The following is a 24,912-nucleotide window of genomic DNA, read 5'->3' as shown; positions in this document are numbered from 1 at the left end:
CCTTCCAGGTGAAACCGGGATTTACTTGAACTTTTCAATTAAGTTGCTGTATTCGCTGCTCATGATGTGGTCCCTTCTACACCGGGGAGACTAAATGCAAATTGGGTGACCGCTTTGTGGAGCAACTCCATTCAGTTTGCAAGCATGACCCCAAACTTTCAGTCAACTGTTATGTTAAATCTCTGCTCCACTCCCACTTGGTTACTGTCCTCATATTGAACCATAAAGTTACGGCACAGAAAGAGGCCATTCAGCCCATCGTGTCCGTGCTGGCTGAAAAAACTAGCTGCCCAATCTGATCCCACCTCCCAGCACCTGGTCCGTAGCCTTGCAGGCTACAGCACTTCAACATTTTAAATGAGTTGAGGGTTTCTGCCTCCACCACCGATCTGGGCAGCGAATTCCAAACACCCACCACCCTCTGGGTGAAAACATTTTTCCTCACATCCCCTCTAATCCTTCTACCAGTCACAAATCTGTGCCCCCTGGTAATTGACCTCTCTGCTGTTGGAAATGGGTCCTTCCTGTCTACTCTATCTAGGCCCATGAAGCATGAGGGACAGCACCTCAACTTTCGATTAGGCACTTTACAGCGCTATCTTTACAGTCTTCCGTACTCAACGTTGCATTTAGCAATTTCAGATCATAACCAGTGCTCCTCTTCTGTTCTGTTTTTGAATGGGTCTGTTGCTAATGATTTTGCATTGTCCCATTCACACTTCCTCTTGATGCACCTTTTTGTTTCTTTACTTGTTCCATTACCACCCCCTTTTGCCTTGCACCATTATCTGTCTTGTCATTTAATATCTCCTATCTTCCACCCTATCACAGACCTCCCTTTTGTTCTTTTACTCTACTTCCTACTTTCCTTGCCTCTGTACTTGCTTTTAAACCTGTTATATATCTAACTTTTTTAGAGAAGGCTCACTCAACTGATTCCTGGGATGAGAGGGTTGGACAGGTTGGGTTTGTATTCATTGGAGTTCATAAGGATGAGAAGTGAACTTATTGAAATACATAAGATCCTGAGGGGACTTGACAGGGTGGATGTTGAAAGGAGGTTTCCCCTTGTGGGAGAGACGAAAACTAGGGGGCACAGTTTAAAAATAAGGGGTCTCCCATTTAAGATAGAGATGAGGAGAATTTTTTTTTCTGAAGGACGTGAGTCTGTGGAACTCTCTTCCCCAGGGAGTGTTGGGGCGGGGTCATTGAATGTTTTTAAGGCAGAGGTAGACAGATTCTTGACAAACAAGGGAGTCAAAGGGTATCGGGGGAGTGGGGGTAGGCAGGAAAGTGGAATTGTGTCCACAAACAGATCAGCCATGATCTTACAAATGGTGGAGCAGACTCAAGGGGCTGAATAGCCTACTCCTGCTTGTTTGTATGTTCCAGTTCTGATGAAACATTAACTCTGTTTCTCTCACTCCACAGATGCTGCCTGTCCTGAATATTTCCAGCCTTTTATGTTTTCAGATTTCCAGCATCTGCAGTATTTTGCTTTTGTTTCATAATTAGTTAATAATCTGATGGGAAGGGAACATCTTGCAAATAGTGAACATAATATATTTGAATTTGGTGTTGAATTTCAGTGGTTGAAGAGAGTCGCAACCCAAAGTTTTAAACTTGATTCAGTCAAACTACAAAGGGATGAGAAATGAATTGCTTGTGGTAAACTGGGCCGAGCTGTTCATGAGTGAAACCTGCAGACAGACTGAGTGGGAAGTATTCAAAGAATTATTTGGTACAATACAAAACCAGTACATAAAATAAATGAGAAGTCCCACTTTTGCAGCTAAGCAACCGTGGTCAACAAATGAGGCAAGAGACCATATCCATCTAAAAGAAAAGGCTTGCATAAATGCAAGAAAAGGGGTAATCCAGCAGACTGAGAGCGCCACAAAAAGCAACAAAGGGATACAAAGAAACTAATGAGGTACAAAAAGAATATTTAAAAAAAAACCTTGTATGGAATTTCAAACTAGTTGTCAAAGTTTTATAAATATGTTAAGAGGAAGCGAGTGGTAAAGAGGTGTGCAGACCCATTAAAGATGGCTGCAGGTGAGGCTATATTGGATAATAAGGAAATGGCAGATTTGTTAATTGAGTACTTTGTATCTATTTTTGCAGTGAAGAAAAGAAATTACCAGTGGTACTAGGGAAGCTGAAACTCAGTCAGGGGAAGAACTTAGTCAATTTAATACAATAAAAGAAATGGTAATGCAGAAAATATTTAACAGACAAATCTCTAGGACCTGATGGTTTCCATCCCAGGGTCTCAAAATAAAGGAGGAAATTGCAGATATGTTTTTCAGAATTGTCCAAAGTGCTTTATATTCTGGAATTGTGCCCTTGGACTAGAAAATTGCAAATATATCTCCATTCATTAAGAAGGGAGGGAGGGAGAAAGCACACAATTCCAGCCTTGTTTAAAGTCAGTTCTGGGAAAGTGAGTGGAATCCATCATCAGGGACAGAGTGACTGAGCACTTGGACCAGTATAAACTGATCAGTGAGAGTCAGTATGGATTTCTGAGGGTTGATCATGTCTGACTATTCAAGTTGAGTTTTTGAGGTCACTAGTGTCCATGGGTGTTGTCTATATGAACTTATAGAAGATATTTGATAATTCACTTAAGATTGCTAGCAAAGAATAGAGCACATGGAATTGTAGGTAATTGTGTGACATGGGTTGGTAATTGGTTGGGAGATAGACAGAGTGAGGATAAAGGGTACTCTCATTGGCAGGATGTGACAACTGGTGTTTTGCAGTGATTTGTACTGGAGCCTCAGCTTGTTCCATATATATCAATCACCTGGATGAAAGAATAGAGGGTTGAATATCCTAGTTTGCATATGACACTAAATGAGGCACTAGAGGTTGTATAGATGGAAGCAAGAAGTTAAAAACGGACATAGACAGACTAAGTGAGTGGGTAAAGCTACGACAGAGTTCAGTGCAAAGAAGTGCGAATCTGAGAAAGACAAATCATAATATTTTCTGAATGGTGAGAGACTTGGGCTGTGGCAGCAAGTTATTTATGTACAGAAATCACTCAAGGATAGTGCACAGGTACTGAAAATGATCCATAAGGTTAATGAAATATTGGCCTTTTTCTTGAGGGGGTTGGAATTCGGAAGTTAATTGATGCTCTGTTATAGAGGGCAGATTCCATCTGGAGTAGTGTATTTTTGGCCCTCATCATTCCTTTTGAAGAAAATGCATTTCAAAGGTCTTGTATGCATTTTTATGCTTCAGAAAAGGCTCTGCCGACATGTGTAATTGTCAGCAGTACAAGGAACCCAGCAGTACTTGGCATTTATTTTAAGCTGCCAGGAGCTATGGTATGTTGAACCATGGATTGCTTGGTAGTTTCTGGATTCTGAGAATGTTGTATTTCACCAATGCTATATGTTTATTGTGGGACGTGTTACGCTACTTCTTCTGGAATGCATCATCTGTCAGCTAACACTGAGAGTGCTAATCTGCACGCTAAAGGGGAGCAGAGGTTGCTTTCTAGTTGGTAGGGTTGACAAGCATGAGGCTCGGTTCATAGGGATTATAAAGTCAGTTATGCTGTTCATCGTTGTCCAAATGGTTGGTTGCAGAGACACAACTAGAACATGTGCAATAGTGTATTTTTCTGGATAGGGCCTCCTTCAGCAATTATTCTTCTGGGAGTTATGGAATTTGAGTTTGTGTAGGTGCAATATGTTTGGTGTTATGATCTTGAGTAATAGTTTTGTAGCTTGTAGCCTTATAAAGGTGGGGCTAAAGATTGGCGAGTCGAAGAGACTTAGCAGTTGGCAGGAAAAATGACAGAAGTTCAAGGAGAGAGCCAACTGTGTAACAGCCCCGACAACCAATTTTATATGCAGTGCCCATGGAAGAGTCTGTCACTCTCTAGAATTGGCCTTTATAGCCACTCCAGGCACTGTTTCACAAACCACTGACCACCTCTAGGCGCTTACCCATTGTCTCTCGAGACAAGGAGGCCAAAGAAAGAAGAAAGCTTGTAGCTAGAATGTGCCATTCCTTGACCTATTGCTGGCCAAAATCTTGCATGAAATTAATACAAATGTATGCCTTTCAAGACAGTGGATATGTAGGTCTACACTAGCTTGCAATTAGGAAAACAAATGGTTGCTTGATCATAGAGGCAAAACCTAACTTGGAGTTGAAATAATTATTGGGTGAGCTAGATCAGTCTGTTGGACAACCTTAACCTTGAGGATGACATGGCATAGTCTGCTAATAGACCAAACTCAGAAACCATTTATAACCAATGATTCTGAGAGTGCTGTATTGTGTCAAATAGGAGAAAGCTAACAAACTGAAGGAAGTTTTCTGGTATCATCAGATTAGGACAAGAAGACACTTTCCAGGCTAATGGTGTTGGTGATGTCTAGGCTATTTCTAGGTTCCTGTTAGCTTTCTGTGGAGGGGTGTGTTGTGTAGAGGGTTGGCAAGAAGGCTTTAGTTTTTATTGTCACTATTTATATCGGAGGCCAAATTACAGGCCACAATTCTTTAGAGCTGGGCTGCCAAGTTATAACATTTTAAATAGAAGGACCTCTTGATGGGCAAACTGTAAGTATTTAAGATAAATTTATGCCTTCTTGCCTGTCCTGAAGGAATTAGTGTGCCTCTTGGGGCTCTTAAAACATTTTATAACACCAATTCCGCAATTCTAAGTAAATAAAATGCTTAGCCCAATTTTGGTAGCATGGTTTTAATTGTTAATCTAGCCCATTTTATATATGTTAGTAGTCTACAACTAATTAGATTTATGTAGGTTCCCCAGTGTGTATGTAAGCAGCTCTATCATTAACCTTCATAACACAATGAACCATTTTATTGAAAAGCATGCCTGTGCAAAGATGAATAAAAATTTCTACAATGACTCATTAATCATAAATACTGACCATATACATTGTGATTGAAATTTGGCATTTGTTTTCTAATCCAAAGTATATCTTCTGTTCATATTTCATTGTGGGGCATCTTTTTTGTGCTGTTCAGTGTAAAGTAAGAGAGAATTTGCATTGTATTGCATCTTCCTTCTCTGGATCTCCCAAAGCAGTTTTCAATTGCTCTTAAAATGTAGTCTCTGTTTCGTAGTCGAATGCAGCAAGCTTTTTGCACTCGGTAAGCTTCCACAATACAGCAAGTGAGATAAACAATCAGATAATCCATTTTGGTGGTGTTGCTTGAAGAAGGAATATTACTGAGCAAATGGGGAGAACTCCACTTCTTTTTTCAAATCATGCCATTCGATCCTTTTTGGCCACCTAAACAGATAGATAGGGCTTTGGTTTAATGATGAGCTATTACGAGTAGCTTCAGGGGTTTCTATCACTCCATCATACGTTCCTTGGGTTTGGATGGGAATATGTATAACTTTTTTTTAAATTCTGACTAAGTGACTTTACCAAGTGACTTTGCATATGCTTGTAGGTAATGTAGCCAGTTAGATTGAACATGTATTTGATGGGTACACTAGAAATAAATCGAGATGAAGGTTACTTTTGCAAACTTATGACACTGACATTAAGTATACTATTGAAAAGAATGCCAATGCTCTTTTGTTGCAAGTGGGTGAGGGTAGATAGGGCACAGTACTTTATGTAAACAAAACTTCATTTATTTTTCCTCTAAGAAAAAGTACTGAAACTTAATTTTTTTTAAAAGTCTTGTTTTGAGAGCATCACTGGACACAGTGTCACTTAACAATACTTATATAATTGTAATGAACAGTAGATAATATCTGATGGGGGGGGGTGGGGTTTGTGTATATATTTATATTTATTCTCTTTACAGGTATAAAGATGAAGCTGACAGTCCAACTGAAGAGAATGCTGAACCAAAAGTGCTATACAGTGTGGAGTTCACCTTCGATGCTGATGCACGTGTCGCTATAACAATCTACTGCCAGGCAACAGAGGAGTTCCAGAGTGGCATGGCAGTGTAAGTTAATTATTTCTAGTTTTCAAATATCAGTAAACATTTAAAATTTTACTGTATTATTAGTTTTAAAATCTTAATTATTTTAAAGTTTGTAGGGTATGAGTTAACTATATATAATATATCAAAAAAACTACATTAAACCCAATCCGCACAGACATGTGCTCTGCATTTATATAGCACCTTTTTTTTTAATGCAGAAAAATGCCCCAAAGCACTTCACTGAGATGTAATTCGATAAATAAACGGAGTATTAGAAAGGCTGACCAGAAACTTAGTCAGAGAAGTGGGATTTAAGGAGGGTCTTAAAGGTGGAGAGGCAGAACTGTTTAAGATGAAAATTGCAGGGCATGGGGCTAGACAAACAGATGGACTGAAGAAGGGGTACATTTATCCTGTCTTTGCAACCTCTTTGTGTCCTCCTCACAGCTGACTTCCCCACCTAGCTTTGCATTGTCAGCAAACTTAGATACATTACTCTCTGTCTCTTCGTTTATGTAATTAATATAGATTGTAAATAGCTGAGGCCCCAGCATTGATCTGTGCGGCACTCTGCTAGTTACAGCCTGCCAACTTGAAAATGCCTCATTTATCCCTACTCTCTGCCTACTGTCCGATATAGAGGCCTGCTTTAGGTTGGGAAAAAGAACCCGACCGAACCACAGCGGGCCCGAGCCTGACCTGGCCTGAGTCCCTCCGATTTTGCCCCGAACCCAACCCGAACCCGCCACTACTCTGCCCGACCCGACCATCCGTTTACTTACCTTCCTGACACCGAACCTGCAAGAAGCTGCAGCGCATGCGCAAGACGTCATAGTGACGTCACTCGCTCACTGCGCAGACTCAGTTTCGTCCCAGACTCCCAGCTCAAGTAAATTTTTATTTTTTATTTTTAATACTTACCGGCAGCGCACTTACCGCGTGAGTCCAGCCCGACCTGACCTGACTCGATCTGGACTCGGCCCGACCCGAGCCGAGCCCGAAAGCCGGCCCCGGACGTTGGGCCCGACCTGACCCAAACCCGACATGTGTCGTCGGGTTCGGGTCGGGTAGCGGGCCTCTCGTCCGATAACCAACCCTCCGTCCATGCGAATATTGCCCTGACTTCATGAGCATATTAAACTTTTGTTTGGCACCTTATTGAATGCCTTTTGGAAATCCAAGTATAATACATCTGTTGCCTCCCATTTATCTGCCATACTATTTACCTCCTCAAAAAAAACTCTAATAAATTTGTCAAACACCATTTCCCATTCGTAAAACCATGTTGACTCTGTCTGATCGTGCTATAATTTTCTGACTGCATTATTAATACTCCTTAGTAGATTCCAGCATTTTCCCAGTGACTGATGTTAGGCTAACTGGCCGGTGGTTCCCTGTTTTCTCTCTTCCCTCCTTTCTTGAATAGCAGTGTTACATTTGCTAACTCCCAATCTACTGGGACTGTTGTAGAATCTAGGGATAGTTTGGAAAATCATAAATAGATTACAGAGGGAAAACAGATTTGGTGGTTGGAGTAGAGTCTGGAATAAATGGAATTTTAAATCTCAAGGCCTCAGCTGAAGTTGTATTCATGAAATCCTCGCTGGGTCATGTGCACGGTGGTGGGCTTGCTTTTCTCAGGGCTCCTGAAGACAGAAGAGGGGTTCGATCCTTGTCCTGTAGTTACTGGCTGTGGCGATCTGTAGGCTTGAGGGGCTTTACCAGTTGCAGCTGGGTCTTCTCTTGATCTTTACTGGGGAGAGAGAGAGACCCACTTTGTTACTGGGTTTTCAGTTACTCCTCTCTGCTTTCACAAAGATAGGTAGCATTGTAAGAAGTGTAAATGGAAGCATTAAATTACAAAGAGATATTGATAGATTAAGTGAATGGGCAAAACTATGGCAAATAGATTTCAATGTAAGCAAATGTGAGATCATCCACTTTGTACCTAAAAAGGATAGAACAGGGTGCATTCTAAATGATGAAATGCTAGAAACAGTGGAGGTTCCAAGATATGAACATGTACAGAAAGTAGTCAAATAGTCTAATGGAATGCTGGCCTTTATATCTAGAGGAGTAGAATACAAGCGGTTAGAAGTCATGCTTCAGCTATACAAAGCCCTGGTGAGACCACACCTGCAGTACTGCAAACAGTTCTGGGCACCACACTTTGGGAGGGATAAATTGGCCATGGAAGGAATGTAGGTTTACCAAAATGATACCTGGACTCTGAGGGTTAAATTATGAGGAGAGGTTATACAACCGTCTGAAACCCTGGAATTTAGACGGTTAGAGAGTGATTTGATTGACGTTTTCAAGATATTAAGGGGAACAAATGGTAGTTAGAATCTATTTCCACTGGTTGGGAGGACTAGGGCGCAGAGTCTAAAAATTAGAGCCAGACCTTTCAAGAGTGAAATCAAGAAACCCTTCCACTCTCAAAAGGTGGTAGAAGTTTGAAACTCTTCCACAAATGGCAGTTGATGCTAGATCAATTGTAAATTTTAAATCTGAGATTGTTAGAATTTCATTATCCCAAGGTATTAAGGGGTAGAGTAGAAAGGCCGATATGTGGAGTTAGGTCATGTATTAGCCACGATTTCATTGAATGGCAAAACAGGCTCGAGTGGCTAAATGCCTGCTCGTGTTCTTATGTTCCTACTGCGGTTATTTTATTTCTCATTTCTTTGAGGTTTACCTTTGTTGCATTGCCAACTTGGCTGTCCTGTCTCTCAAACCTAATATGGTGGCTTTTTCAAGATGTTCCTGTACTGTCATTATTAACTAATTCTCATTTCTTTCTCATCACTAAATCTAATAAGGCCAGTTTCCATGTTCTATGAAACTGCCCAGAATACATTCTTGGAATTTGTTGCCTTTACTGTTTGAGCAGCCCTATTTCTAGCAGTCCAGGTGAAAGTTAAAATCTCCCATTAAAACCAGATAACTTCTGATACATTCTTCCCTTATCTCTGTACTTATACAACCCTCTATTGCATCACTACTGTCAGGTTTGGAGGCAACTTCTATCAGAGTCTTATGACAGAGATGCCAGGGAGAAAATAGAAGGTCCAGAGGGGAAGTGAAAAAACAAATAGGAGAAGCAAAGAGTGAGCATGAAAAGAGACTGGCAGTGAGCATTAAAGGAAATCCTAATGTTTTCTATAGGCATATAAATAGCAAAAGGGTGGTAAAAGGAGGAATTGGGCCGATTAGGGACCAGAAAGGGGATTTACTCATGGAGGCAGAGGGCATAGCTGAGGTATTAAATGAATATTTTGCATCTGTCTTTACCAAGGAAGAAGATACAACTCAGGCAATGGTGAAAGAGGCGGTAAGTCAGACACTAGAGGGGTTTAAAATTGATGAAGAGGATGTATTAGATAGGCTGTCTGTACTTAAAGTGGATAAAATAACAGGACCAGATGAGATGCATCCAAGGAGACTGAGGGAAGTGAGAGTGGAAATCGCGGAGGCACTGGCCATAATTTTTCAGTCTTCCTTAGACTCTGGAGTGGTGCCAGAGGACTGGAGAATTGTAAAACGTTACAGCCTTGTTCCAAAAATGGTGTAAAGATAAACCCAGCAACTATAGGCCAGCCAGTTTAACTTCGGTGGTGGGGAAACTTCTAGAAAAAATAATTCAGGACAAAATTAAGTCATGTGGACAAATGCGAGTTAATTAAGGAAAGCCAGCATAGATTTCTTAAGGGAAAATCACGTTTAACTAACTTGCTGGAGTTTTTTGAGGAGGTAACAGAGGGTTGATGAGGATAATGCTGTTAATGTGGTGTACATGGACTTTCAAAAGGCTTTTGATACAGTGCCACACAATAGACTTGTGAGCAAGCTTATGGCTCGTGGAATAAAAGGGACGGTAGCAACGTGGATATGGAATTGACTAAGTGACAGGAAACAGAGAATAGTGGTTAATGGATGTTTTTCGGGCTGGAGGAAGGTATGTAGTGGAGTTCCCCAGGGGTCAGTGTTGGGACCCTTGCTTTTCCTGACGCATATTAATGACCTAGACCTTGGTGTACAGGGCACAATTTCAAAGTTTGCAGAACTGTGGAAGCTTTGTGAACTGTGAGGAGGATCATGTAGAACTCTGAAAGGATATAGACAAGTTAGTGGAATGGGCAGACAGGTGGCAGATGGAATTCAATGCAGAGAAATGTGAAGTGATTCATTTTTGTAGGAAGAATATGGAGAGATAATATAAAGGGTACAATTCTAAAGGGGGTGCAGGAGCAGAAGAACCTCGGTGTATATGTGCACAAGTCATTGAAGGTGGCAGGACAGGTTCAGAAAGCAGTTAATAAAGCACGCAGTATCCTGGGCTTTATTAATAGGGGCATAGAGTACAAGAACAAGGAAGTTAAGATGAACTTGTATAAGACATTCGTCAGCTGGAGCATTGCTTCCAGTTCTGGGCGCCACACTTTAGGAAAGACGTGAGGGCATTGGAGAGAATGCAGAAAAGATTCACGAGAATGGTTCCAAGGATGAAGAACTTCAGTTATTAAGATAGATTGGAGAAGTTAGGACTGTTTTCCTTGAAGAAGAGATGGCTGAGGTGATTTGATGGAGGTATTCCAAATCATGAGAGGTCTGGACAGAGTAGATAGAGAGAAACTATTTCCACTCGTGAAAGGATCGAGAATGAGAGGGCACAGATTTAAAGTATTTGGTAAGAGAAGCAAAACTGACATGAGGAAAAGTTTTTTCAGGCAGAGAATGGTTAGGGTCTGGAATGCGCTGCCTGAGAACGTGGTGGAGGCAGGTTCAATGGAAGCATTCAAAAGGGAATTAGACAGTTATATGAAAAGGAAGAATATGCAGGGTTACGGGGAGAAGGCAGGGGAATGGAACTGAGTGAATTGCTCTTATGGAGAGCTGGTACCGACACAATGAGCCAAATGGCCTCCTGCACTGTAACAATTCTGTGATTCTATCTTTACTGTTCCTTTGTTCTACCCATAGCATTTTCATTACCGAATGACCATTACTGCTGTAATTGGATCTTTTATCAATATTGCTGCACCTCGTTCTTTCCCAATTTACCCTTTGCATTCCAAAAATCCTATAGCCTGGAATGTTTAGTTCCCAGTCAAGCCTGGCTTGTAGGCAGGCCTCTGTAATCGTTGCTATATCATATCCTTTGAACTAAATTTGTGCATCTAACTCATTTGTTTTATTTCTTATCACAACTGCATATGTGTTCAGAACTCTTATTTGGCTAACTGTCCCCACTCTGCCCTTATGCCCTGATGTTTTTCTGTCATTTTTGACTTATTGCACTTTTTGTTGCTGATGCTGTATACACTGCTATTTAGGAATTTTAATATGTTCTTAATGTTCATCACCCCTGCTTTATTTTTAAAAAGTAGCATTATTATTTTCTGTAGTCCTTTTTGTTCCTGGAGTACTTGCTGTCTCAATCACTTATAGAACTCTAGAGCCATAGACAAGTTATAGCACAAAAAGAAGCCATTCAGCCCATCGTGTCCGTGCCAGCTGGAAAAACTAGCTGCGCAATCTAATCCCATCTTCTAGCACCTGGTCCGTAGCCTTGCAGGTTACAGCACTTCAGGTGCAGGTACATTTGAAATGAGTTGAGGGTTTCTGCCCACACCACTGATCTGGGCAGTGAATTCCAGACACCCACCACCCTCTGGGTGGCAAAGTTTTTTGTCATGTTCCCTTTAATCCTTCTACCAACCACCTTAAATCTGTGCCCTCTGGTAATTGACCTCTCTGCTAGCGGAAACAGGTCCTTCCTGACTACTATGTCTAGGCCCCTCATAATTTTGTACACCTCAATTAAGTCACCCCTCAGCCTCCTCTCTTTTATTGTCTGACCTTTGCGTTATCCTTGTTTCTTGCCTTTAGGTTATTTCCACTGACCTCTTTTCCTCATCCCCACCAACAACGACCCCCCCCCCCCCCCCCCCCTCCCCTTATTGGTTTAAGGTCTTCTCTACAGTCCAATTTATTCTTGCCACTAGGAACTTGGTCCCATTGATAATAGAACTGATTGGGTCAAGCAATTAGGAGAGGTGACCAAAAGCTTAGTCAAAGAGAGGCAGAGGAGTTTCAGAACATAGGAGAAGGCCATTCAGCCCATCGAGTCTGCCCCGCCATTCAATGCAATCATGGGTGATCTTTCACTTCAGTGCCTTTTTCCCCACACTATCCTCATATCCCCATATCCCCTTATGTCATTTGTATTTAAAAATCTCTCAATCTTTGTTTTAAACATACTCAATGACAGCTTCATTAGTCACAACCCTCTGACTAAAGAAATTGCTCCTCACCTCTGTCCTAAGTGGTTTCCCACTTATTTTGAAATTGTCTTCTGGTTCTAGATTCTCCAACCAGGGGAAATATCTTAGCTGTATCTACCCTGTCTATCCCTTTAAGTATTTTGTAGGTTTCAATGAGATCACATCTCATTCTTCTAAACTATAGAGAATACAGGCCCAGTTTGCCCAATCTCTCTTCATAGGACAATCTAACCATCCCGGGAACAAGTCTGGTGAACCTTTGTTGTACTCCCTCTATGGCAATAATATCCATCCTAAGGTAAGGGGACCAAAATTGCACACACTACTCCAGGTGCAGTCTAACCAAGGTTCTATACAATTAAAGCAAGACTTCACTACTCCTGTACTCAAATCCTCTTGCGATAAAGGCTAACATACCATTAGCCGCCTTAATTGCTTGCTGCACCCGCATGTTAGCTTTCTGTGACTTAGTGACCATGACACCCAGGTCCCTTTGTACATCTACACTTTCTAATCTCTTACCATTCAAGAAATATTCTGCACATCTGTTCCTCCTACCAAAGTGGATAACCTCACATTTTTCCAAAGTATATTCCATCTGCCACGTTCTTGCCCACTCACCAAGTCTTTCCAAATCCCCTTGAAGCCACTTTGCATCTTCCTCACAACACACATTCCCACCTAGCTTTGTGCCATCCACGAACTTGGAAATACTATATTTGGTCCCCACATCCAAATCATTGATATATTGTGAACAGCTGGGGCCCAAGCACTGATTCCTGCGGTACCCCACTGGTGACAGCCTGCCAACGCGAGATTGACCCGTTTATTCTTACTCTCTGCTTTCTGCCTGTTAACCAATCCTTAATCCGTGCCAGTATATTTTACCTCCTATCCCATGTGCTTTAATTTTGCTAACCAACCTCCTGTGGGGGACTTTATCAAACGCCTTCTGAAAATCCAAGTATGCCACTTCCACTGACTCCCCTTTATCAATTCTGTCAGGAACATCCTCAAAAAACTCACTCAGGTTCATCAAACATGATTTCCCATTCACAAATCCATATTGACTATGCCCAATCAGATTGTTATTATCCAAGTGTCCATTTATCACATCCTTTAGAATAGATTCTGGCGCTTTCCTAACGACTGCTGTAAGGCGAACTGGTCTGTAATTCCCTGTTTTTCCCTCCCTCCCTTCTTAAATAGTGGGGTGACATTTGTGACCTTCCAATCTGCAGGAACCGCTCCAGAATCAATAGAATTTTGGAAGATGATCACCAATATCTCCATAGCGACCTCTTTCAACACTCTGGGATGTAGAATATTTGGTCCTGGGGATGTATCAACCTTCAGCCCCATTAATTTCTCCAATACAACCTTCTTGCAAATACTAATTTCCTTCAATTCCTCATTCCCCCTAATCCCTTCGATCTCTAATTCTGGGAGATTTCTTGTATCTTCCTCAGTGAAGACTGACACAAAGTAATCATTTAGCTTCTCTGCCATTTCTCTATTCCCATTATAAATTCTCCTGACTCTGTCTGTAATGGACCCACATTTGTCTTAGCCAAAAGTTTCCTTTTTACTTACCTATAGAAGCTTTTACAGCCTGTTTTTATATTTTTTGCTAGCTTGCATTCATATTCTGTTCTCCCTTTATTTATCAGTTTCTTGGTCCTCCTTTTCTGTATTCTAAAATCCTCCCACTCAGGTTTACTAATATTTCTGGCAACTTTATAGGCTTTTTCTTTTACTCTTATACAATCCTTAACTTCCTTTGTTATCCACGGTTGACTGCCTTTACTTTTGTGGCTTTTGTGCCTTGAAGGAATGTATAGTTGCTGTAAACTATGTTATATTTCTTGAAAGACTATCCATTGCTTATGTACTGTCATACCTTTAATGTATTTTCCCAATCCACATCAGCCAATTTGCCCCTCATACCTTCATCATTTCCTTTGTTCAAATTTCACACCCTGGCTTCAGATTAAACTACCTCACTTTCAAACATAATGTAAAATTCTATCATATTATGGTCACTCATCCCTAAAGGTTCTTTTACAACAAGAATTTTAATTAACCCTTTCTCATTACGTAATACTAAATCTAAAATAGTCTGTTCTCTAGTCGGTTCCTCAACATACTGCTCTTAAAAAAAAAACATTCCTAACACACTCCAGAAACTCGTCCTTCACAGCGTTCGTGTTCATTAGGTTTACCCAGTCTATGTGCAGATTGAGGTCACCCATGATTACTGTATTACCCATGCTTCTCTAATCTCCTGAGTAATACCAGGCCCCACACTACCACTACTGTTTGGTGGCTTATAAATAATTTCAAACAATGTTTGCTGCCCCTTGCTGTTTCTTAGCTCTACCCAAACAGATTCCACATTTTGTTCTTCTGGTCGGAGATCCTTCCTCACTAATGTACTGAGCCCATCCCTTATTATCAGCACAACACCATTTCCTTTTCCTTTTTGCCTGTCCTTCCTATATGTCGAATATCCTTGAATGTTCCGTTCCCAGTATTGGTCACCCTGTCGCCATGTTTCCATTATGGCAATTAGATCATACCCATTTACCTCTATTTGGGTCTTTAAATTATCTACCTAGTTGCAAATGCAAGGTAGAGTGCCCTTAACCTTGCCGCCTTGACGTTCTGCTTTCTAAGCCTAGTTGATGCTCGCCTTTGTTTCGCCTGCCTTCTAATGTCACTTGCTACTTTTCTACCTCCTGTTACCAGCTTTACTTCATTCCAATTTGAGCTATCCCTCAGGTTCCCACCCCCTTGATAAGCTAGTTAAACCCCTCCCCAACAGCACTAGCAAATCTCCCTGCGAGGATGTTAGTTCCGATCCTGTTAAGGTGTAGCCCATCCATCTTGTCCAGGCCCCACCTGCTGCAGAACTGGTCCCAATGCCTCAGGGATGTGATGCTTTAGATTTTTTAGATTAGAGATACAGCACTGAAACAGGCCCTTCGGCCCACCGAGTCTGTGCCGACCATCAACCACCCATTTATACTAATCCTACACTAATCCCATATTCCTACCAAACATCCCCACCTGTCCCTATATTTCCCTACCACCTACCTATACTAGTGACAATTTATAATGGCCAATTTACCTACCAACCTGCAAGTCTTTAGGCTTGTGGGAGGAAACCGGAGCACCCGGAGAAAACCCACGCAGACACAGGGAGAACTTGCAAACTCCACACAGGCAGTACCCAGAATCGAACCCGGGTCCCTGCTCTCCCTCCTACACCAATTATCCAGCCACGTATTCGATCGATCAGTCCTCCCATTTCTATGCTCACTAGCATGTGGCACTGGGAGTAATCCTGAGATTACTGCTTTTGAGGTCCTGCATTTTAATTTCCTTCTTAACTCCCTAAAATCTGCTTTCAGGACCTCATCCCGCTTCCTACCTATGTCATTGGTACCAATGTGGACCATGACCTGGCTATTCACCCTCCCCCCAGAAGGAGGTCCTGCAGCCACTCCATGACATCCTTAACCCTGGCACCAGGGAGGCAACACACCATCCTGGAATCACGTTTACTGTCACAGAAACGTCTGTCTGATCCCCTGACTATCGAATCCCCTATCACTATTGCTCTTCCACTCTTCCTACTCCCCTCCTGTGCAGTGGAGCCCCACGTGGTGCCTTAAACTTTGTTCTGGCTGTACTCCCCCGAGGAACCATTACTCTCACCAGTATCCAAAATGGAAAATCGATTAGCACGTAAGATAGACTCAGGGAACTCCTGCACTGCCTGCCTGGTTCTCTTAGTCTGCCTGGCATTCACCCATTCCCTCTCTGCCTGCATGCTCCTAACCTCCCTAAATGTGCTATCCACGTGGTCCTCTGCCTCAGGCTTGAGGTGTAATTCAGGAATAAGGGGCCTGGATGGAGGAAGGCACTGGTGGAAAGAAAGGCATGAGGGATGCATAAAAGAAACACAATTCTAGGAACGGGGTGTTCTGGGATGGTTGTAAGGTTCGAGAAGAATACAGAAATGGAGGTATCATCCCCAAGGCTATGAAGGAATTTAAACACCATGGGCTCAGATCTTACGGTTCCAACAGTGGCAGACGCCGAGAGGTTCACGCTATTGAGGGCCACAATAGCACTGCATCGTCTGGCAACCTGACTTACTCCGAAACCCGGAAGTTGCGGTGCACCCCAATGGGAGCCGATGCTGATGGTTCTGCCGTTCCTAGTTTTAATGCAGCAGGGGCCATTATTGTGAGAACTTTGCTTATTTTCCCACAAATTGTGTGTATTTTTACACGCTTTGTGTTGGGGCTCATAAGCACAGGCGCAAGTCAGCAAACAGGGAGGGTAGATGAAGGCTGTATGCTGTTCTAATTAGCAATAAGAATGTTCTTTATGATTCCGCTGGCTCTCCCCAGCTGCCCTCGTGTTTCTCATTCACTGTTAATGTTCCAAGATGGCTTTGAATGTTTTGCCATTAGAAGTGAAGCAGTTAGCTGCTTCAAAATTCACGAAGCATTGTCCTGGATGGGACCTCGTTAGACATTCATCTCCAATTCGATGTCCTGCAATGTGAGGTATTTCAATGCAAATTGTGGTGTCCATCTTGGCTGACAGTTTTTTACAAGTTAACTGTGTGATTCCAGTTTTTCTTTTTTAATGTAGATTTCCAACCGATGAATTAAAAATCCTCATTTGGCATAGCATGTTTTCTTGATGCCGCCGCACCACGCGGAATGAAATGTGACAACAGGAACATTTCATCACATGGCCATGGGGGAAAAAAACACTCACTTCTCAAACTCACACTGCCCTAGCCAGGTTCTGGTTTAATTTTTTTTGGAGTTTTGTCATCAGCCTTCCTTCGGATGAAGAACCATTTAAAAAAAATTGTATTTCTTTTGGGTTATACGTTGTCAAATGGGGTTAGAGTTTCTCTCGCATCAACCTGTAGTACTCTGGGAATATTCAGCTCAATAAACATGTGGCTGTTGGTGAAGCTTGTTTTCCGTTACTGCTGGTGGCAAGGTTTCATGTCTGTCAAGTTTTAACTCCTTAACTGCAGTTTCTACAACACCTGGCTTTAACCATTCAGGTTCCAGCACATTGATAATTCTTATCTCTATAATGATAGTGGGTAATAAATTGTGTTTTAGCCCCTGTTAGGTGTCTGAGATTTCCTCCGGGCCCTCGTTCTTGCTGAGCCCTGAACCTTAATTGTTAGATGTGATTAGCTTTGGATTTAGGACCTGATCATCGGATTGTTCAGCAAGTAGATCCACACTGACCTCACTTTATGTTCTCAAGGGACATTGCTGCTTGCAAGGGTCTGTCCAGCTTTCACGACTCTCCCCTGTGACTCTTCAACTAGGTGAGGCATCTCCCTCACTTTTGGCTTTCCCCTTTGGGAACTTTCCTTGTTCCTGCAGATTTCTGTAAATGTTGTGAGCAGCCATTTTTTGCTTTTCCTTTAAATAGGAGAGTGTGGCTTCTAATTTTTCTAGCATTTTGGTGTTGGCTAACTGGAAAGTAGGGGGTTCGATTTGGGACTCCTCCCAGCCCTCCTGTAACATGGAAGGCTCATCCCTGTGTCCCAAAAATCTCTCCTTGGTCAGTTTAAGAGCATCTCTCACCTTGGGTCCGTTAACTAATTCAACGAGACTAAAACCGGTGGACTCATTGGATGAGTCCCTGGTGGCAAATAGGGGAAATCCCAGCCCTTTGTCCCAGTCATGGGTTTACTTATAACAGTATACCTTGATCATTGTCTTTAGGGTCTAGTGGGACTGTTCCAAAGCCCCTTGTGACTGTGGGTGGTAGGCTGTAGACTTGAGCTGGGCTCTGCCCAGATTACCCATGACTTATCTAGACCTGAAATTCATAGCCACATCCATAATAGTGACATAATCCTGGTAGCACCCTTTTGTTTTCGGCAGGTGTCCCACACAATCCACCAGCACTCTGCTGAAGGGTTCCCCAAAAGCTGGTATGGGAATTAGGGGTGCAGGTTTTATTGCAGGTTGGGGCTTCCCCACAACCTGGCTAATGTGACAGGTTTTACAGAACTCCATCACATCTTTGTGGAGTTTTGGTCAGTCAAAATGCTGTTTTTATGCGGACTTGGGTTTCTCGTATACAGACATGTCCAGCCATTGGAAGGTCGTGGGCTACTCTTAGTATTTCCTAACCGTATCTCAGTGGTACCACTATCTGGTGAACCACTGTCCGCTCTTCGTTAGCAGGTCTGTGAGGAGATCGCCACTTCCTCGTCAGCACTTCATTCTTTAACTATAAGCACTCTGGAACTCCCTCTGCTTCAGCTTCCGTTTGGGCAGTCTGTGCTAACATTTTTAACACTGGGTCAGCTTGCTGAGCCTCGACCAAGGAAGACCTGTTTAACAAATCCTTTGGGTCCTCTGACTTCCCAAAGAAGGTTTCAGATAACCAGACAGTAGAGTCATTCATCTGCAGTGCCAGTTCAACCTCCTCTGATGGAGCTTGTTTGGCCACGGACCGAGTCAGCACAGTCAGGGAAAGTGCCGGGGACCTTCTCCTCCAACTGCTCTGTCTCCCTGACCTCTTTCGGTCTCTCTAAAACTACTGGGGAAGCTACCACCTCTTTCCCCACCCAGATCATTACCCAGGAGCAGGTCGACCCTGTCCACAGGTAAACTAGGGACAATCCCCACGGTTACCAGTCCTGAAACAAGATCACACTCCAGGTGCACCCGGTATAATGGTAGGGGCATACACAGCCCTTCGATACCATTCACCAGCAATGCACTCTGGGGGAAAGGTCATGCCTTTTTCCAGCAAAAGGGATTGGGTAGCCCCTGTATCCCAAAGGATAACAATGGACTTGCTTTCCTCACGTGAGAGGTATGGGGTCACTTTTCCTTGGGACACAAAATCCTGGTAACTTTTGGGGATTTTAAGTTTTCCCACGCTCTCAGCTGTAGATTTACTGAATCCTACTGCCACAGTGAAAGCCACAGCCTGATCTGCTGTGCTTTCCATCAGGGCCCTCTTTCCCGCATGGGTCTGGTGTGCCCTGATTTATCCTACAGATTTTCCCATAACTTCCAGCAGTCAGCTCGAAGGTGGCCTGCCTTGATACAATGGAAACAGAGGTTTTCGGACGTCACTCCTGCTCTCAGCATCATCAGTTTTAGCCTGAGGAGGGCCCCCTGTGTATCCAGCTTTCCCTTCTTGCCCATGGCTGTTCATGCTCCCATCACTCTCTCACCTTTTTATCATTTTTGGGTTTTGGGGGTGACTAGGGAAGGGTTTCTCTTGGGGTAAGGATTTGTGTACAAACATAAATTCATCAGCCAGGACGTGGCCTGCCTGGCTCTTGGAACAATTTGTTCCTCCATGTGAATTTTAATGGAAAGGGAAGAGAGTTTTTGAACTTCTCAAGAAGGATCACCTCTCCAAGGTTTTCATATGTGGGCTGAATTTTTGGCGGTCCTGCTCCGTAACTAGCTCATAGGGGCCAGGATAGCATTTTTAGTCATCGCATAGTCTGATGAACTCTCATCTGGCAACAGTGAATAAACCTCGTGGGCTTTTCCTGTTGGCTTGCTTTGCAATGACAGTATCTAGCTCTCTATCGGCTGTTTTGCAAACTTGAAAAATGCTTCCATGTCCCTTTTGTTGAACCTTGGTAGGAACTGAGAGAACTTTCAGAGCTTAGCACTCGATACTGAGCTAGAGGTAACTTCTTCACTAGCCATGCCTTCACTTGGTTATATTGGGTCTTCCCCTAGTTAATTCAAGCTGCCTTAACTCCCTTTGGAAAGCTCTTTTTCCCTTTCCTGACACTCTGTCTCCTCTTTCGCTCTGGAAAGCTTTTTATTTTTCTCTTTCCTGATACTCTCTCTGATCTTTCTCCGTCTGGAATTCTAATTCTAATTCTAGTCTCCTCAGTTATAGTTGTACTTTAGCTAATGTTTCGGGTTTCCTAGCCTTTGGGTAGATAGTAATCCCTAATTGCCCCACTACATTCCTCAACTCTTCAACACATAGGGCAGTTAAACTGTCCCAAGTTACTTCACTCTGGTTTAGGAAGGTACTGGCCTCGAATGTGGACATGTGGTTTTCACTACTAGAGTATTAACAAGAAAAGCTGTATTAAAGTCTTTGAATTTTTGATGGGGATCAATTTGGTTTCCCACTTTCAATTTCTCGTTTGTCTTTGGGTAACGATCCCAGATAAGCCCTCAAATTTCTGTTAAGATCAAATAAGGAGGGGCCACAAGGCTCCCCTCTTGTCCTTCTCCTTGTTTGACTGCAACAAAGTTTATTCCTTTTTAAACATCGGATGTATTTACCATTTCAGTGAGTATTTTATCTTTTACCTTTGCTGTGATCAGAAAAAGGAACCAATTGGACAGGTTTTTTGAGTTTAAACAAGAAAGAGGTGAGTTTAATATAAAACCAAAAGGTGCTGGAAATACTCAGCAGGTCTGGCAGCATCTGTGGAGAGAGAAGCAAAGTTAACGTTTCAGGTCAGTGACCTTTCATCAGAAGAGGTGAGTTTGTTGTACTTAAAAAAAAAAAAAAAAAAATCTAAACGCAATCTAGATAAAATAATAAAACTTTTCTTTTTATTCGTTCATGGGATGTGGACGTCACTGGCTAGGCCAGCATTTGTTACCCATCCCGAATTGCCCTTGAGAAGGTGGTGGGTAGCTGCCTTCTTGAACCACTGCAGTCCTTGGGGTGTAGGTACACCCACAGTGCTATTAGGGAAGGGGTTCCAGGAATTTTGACCCAGCGACAGTGAAGGAACGGTGATATAGTTCCACTTTCTTTCTTTCTCTCTTTGTCACACGCACACACACACAGACACGTTAGAGTGATGAGGGATAGTCCTGGATAGGACCTCGTTAAACGTGCTTCTCCAATTTGATGTCCTGGAATTTGAGGTATTTCAATGCAAATCGTGGTGGCCATCTTGGCTGCCAGCTTTTTAAAAGTTAAATGTAGGATCCCAGCTTTCCTTTTTCAAAGTTAAATGTGGATTTCCAGCCGATGAATTAAGAAGCCTCATTTGGCATAGCATGTTTTCTTGACAGCCACCATCAAATAAGAATTTATTTCAATTCCCAAAGAGTCAAACATTTTAATTTTGCTGATTTGTATCATATATTTATCTCCTGATATTACTTTTCTCCAAATGCAATCCTTGCTTAATAATAAAATTTATGAAAACTTACCTTTCATTGAACTAAACACAGACCTCAAGGTTGTGATGTCAAAAGAGGGCATGGCTTCCCTGACAGTGCACCGTGCTGGAAGCGCATGCTTCTTGTCCTGATGGTAGGCTCTGCTGCGGGAAGAAAAAGAAGTTTTCCTTGCAAACTACAAACCATGTGAGTTCGTATTTTTTTGTGCCGTCAGTGGCGTAAGGCACAGCTTTGCCACTGACAGGGACATCCAAGCCATGAAAGATCATTTTAAATTGGCAGCACTAAGGGGGGTGCTGGGATCCACTCTTGACATGTGGTAAGTGAGCAGGGCTTTATGCATGACAGAATATGGATTAGTTTTGAATGAGCTGAAGGGGAATGGGAAGCCAGCCAGGAGAGCATTTGAGGCTGGAAGTGACAACAGCACGGATGAAATTTTCAGCAGCAGATGGGCTGTTGCAGGGGTAGAGGTGGGTGATGTTATGGAATTGGAAGTAGCTGGTCTTTGTGATGAAGGACATGTGAGGTCAGAACCTCAGCTCAGGATTGAATAGGATGGTGTCGTGCAGGCCCCCACCTGCCAAGAATGAGGCATATTAATTTCACCACATGGACAGTAAATTTCAAATTGTTGCTGGGAAGAAGAGAAGGCTTGTTACAAGGCATGCCAGACCTTGGCTGGAAAGAAACATTTACATACTAACAGACATTGAAGGCAGGGAAGCGCATTCCATTCCCTGCTAAGATGATACAATACACAGAGCTTAGACATGGTCAGACCAGTTAGTCACATGACTAACCTGAGTGGCAACCTGGGGGTTTCTGAATTGTGCAGTTTGAACTGAGAGCCTGCAGAAAGCAGAATGCTCTTGGACTGAAGAAGAACTCTCCTGTCTGTCTGCTCCCATCTCTTTCTCATGGAACTCCAAAACCCACTGAAGACACATGAACCCCAAGAGAGAAAAGTCTCCTGCAGCAAACAAGGTTGAAGAAGAATACTGGGCCCCAACGAAAAGCAAGATCTACCTTCAATCAAGGACTCTACTGCAAGCTCGAAGCGCAGTAACAAAAACCCTCTTCAGATATTGCCTCAAACTTTTCCACTTTATTTTTCTTCTCTTTTCTGTCCCTATTTGCATGTGTGTGTTGCGTATGCATGCTAGCGTGGGTGCGTCGTGTATCTGTAGGCGTTAACTGAATTAGAGTTTAAGTTTAATAAAATTTCACTTTGCTTCTCTAAACCTGAGAAAACCTGTTGTGCTGGTTTCTTTGCCTTATAATTGAAAAGCGGTGAAAAAGAATTCACCAAGGGGGCGCTAAAAACACGGCATGTTTAAAATTAAACCCTATTACAGTAAGAGCAGGTGAAGGCTGAAAGGGAACCCGAGACCTCTTCCTCACCTGGTTGTAACAGTAGTGAGGTTGTGAAGTATCCGGTTCAACTTGAGATCGTGGCCAGGGCGGATAATGGAATCTGGACACTTAAGATTCTAACTGCAGCTCGTAAATTCTATTATGTTTTCTCTACTTCTTCCTCAAGAAACGGCTGAAGGCACTGGATACAGCAAAGGACTTGACAACATCCTGGCTGTGGTGCTGAAGACTTGTACTCCAGAACTAGCCATGCCCCTTGCCAAGCTGTTGCAGTACAGCTACAACACTGGTATCTACCTGACAATGTGGAACATTGCCCAGGTATGTACTGTCCAGAAAAAGCAGGACAGAAAGGCGGCGCAGTGGTTAGCACCGCAGCCTCACAGCTCCAGCGACCCGGGTTCAATACTGGGTACTGCCTGTGTGGAGTTTGCAAGTTCTCCCTGTGTCTGCGTGGGTTTCCTCCGGGTGCTCCGGTTTCCTCCCACATGCCAAAGACTTGCTGGTTGATAGGTTAATTGGTCATTATAAATTGCCCCTAGCATAGGTAGGTGGTAGGGAAATATAGGGACAGGTGGGGATGTGGTAGGAATATGGAATTAGTGTAGGATTAGTATAAATGGATGGTTGATGGTCGGCACAGACTCGGTGGGCCGAAGGGCCTGTTTCAGTGCTGTATCTCTAAACTAAACTAAACTAAAGATCTAATCCGGCCAATTACCAGCTCATCAGTCTCCTCTTGATCATCAGCAAAGTGATGGAAGGTGTTATTGATAGTGCTATCAAGCGTCACTAACTCAGCAATAATCTGCTCACCGATGCTCAATTTGGGTTCCAGCAGAGTCGCTCAGCTCCAAACCTCATTATAGCTTTGGTCCAAATATGGGCAAAAGAGCTGAATTCTAGCAGTGAGGAGTGAGTGACTGCACTTGACATCAAGGCAACAGTTGACTGTGGCATCAAGGAAGCGTAGTAAAACTGGAGTCAATGGGAATCGGGATGGGGGGAGCTCGCCACTGGTTGGAGTCATACCCATCAGAAAGGGAGATGGTTGTGGTTGTTGGAGTTATTTGAACCCCAGGACATTGCTGCAGGCATTCCTCAGGACCAGTGTCCCAGGCCCATCCATCTTCACCTGCTTTATCAGGGGCATCCCTTCCATCCTAAGGTCAGACATGATCATATAGAATGGTGGAGCAGGTTCAAGGGGCCATATGGTCTACTCCTGCTCCTATTTCTTAGGTTATGTTCAGATATGGGGATGAGTGCTGATGATTGCACAGTGTTCATCCCCTTTCGTAATTCCTCAGATATTGAAGCATTCTGTGCTTGTATGCAGCAAGACCTGGACAACATTCAGTCTTGGCCTGATAACATTCGTGCCAGGTGATATGTCGGGTAATGACTAGCGCCAAGAAGAGAGAATCTGACCATCTTCCCTTGACATTCAGCGGCATTACCATCGTTGAATACCCTGCCATCAACATCCTGGAGGTTACCATTAACCAGAAACTTAACTGGACCAGCCACATAAATGCTGTGGCTACAAAAGCAGTTCAGAGGCTGGGAATTTTGCGGCGCGTAACTCACCATCTGACTCCCCAAAGCCTGTCCATCTACAAGACATAAGTTAGGAGTGTGATAGAATACTCTCCACTTCCCTGTCTGAGTGCAGCTCCAACAACACTCAAAAAGCTCAACACCATCCAGGATAAAGCAGCCTGATTCATTGGCACCCCATCCACCACTTTAAGCATTCAAACTGGGGATTTAAAATTGAAACATTGCTTAACCGAGAACCAGTCTTGGATCAATAAGCACAGGAATGATGGGTGAAAGGACAAGGGCAGCAGAGTCTTGATGATTTCAAGTTTATGGAGGGTGGAATATGGGAGGCTAGCCAGGAATGCTTTGGAATAGTCAAGTCTAGGCATAACAAAGGCATGGATGAGGGTTTCAACAGCGGATGAGCAGAAGAGAAGCAACTGGACTCTTGACATGAGCAGACCCTAAGTGGGGCTCCCCCTCTCTTTCCTCTATCTGTGCTAAGGGGGATAGATTGGGAATGCCTCCATCTTATCCTTGATTTCAAATCCCTTCATGGCCTCACC

The 24,912-nt window shown here is 43.0% G+C and overlaps 1 protein-coding gene across 6 annotated transcripts in view; it reads left to right on the top strand.

The window, feature by feature from the left end:
- Positions 1 to 24,912, top strand: part of LOC137383211 (E3 ubiquitin-protein ligase MGRN1-like) — a 257,889-nt gene that overhangs the window by 76,951 nt on the left and 156,026 nt on the right. For all 6 annotated transcript variants that reach the window (XM_068055703.1, XM_068055699.1, XM_068055698.1 and 3 more), the window contains exon 4: positions 5,818 to 5,964. In XM_068055703.1, coding sequence (XP_067911804.1) covers positions 5,818 to 5,964 — 147 coding nt within the window. The remainder of the gene's footprint in view (positions 1 to 5,817; positions 5,965 to 24,912) is intronic.

Source organism: Heterodontus francisci, chromosome 24, assembly GCF_036365525.1.
Source record: "Heterodontus francisci isolate sHetFra1 chromosome 24, sHetFra1.hap1, whole genome shotgun sequence".
In the NCBI taxonomy this organism is placed as follows: Eukaryota; Metazoa; Chordata; class Chondrichthyes; order Heterodontiformes; family Heterodontidae; genus Heterodontus; species Heterodontus francisci.
Note: the sequence above shows the minus strand (reverse complement) of the source record. Positions and strands in the feature narration are given on the sequence as shown.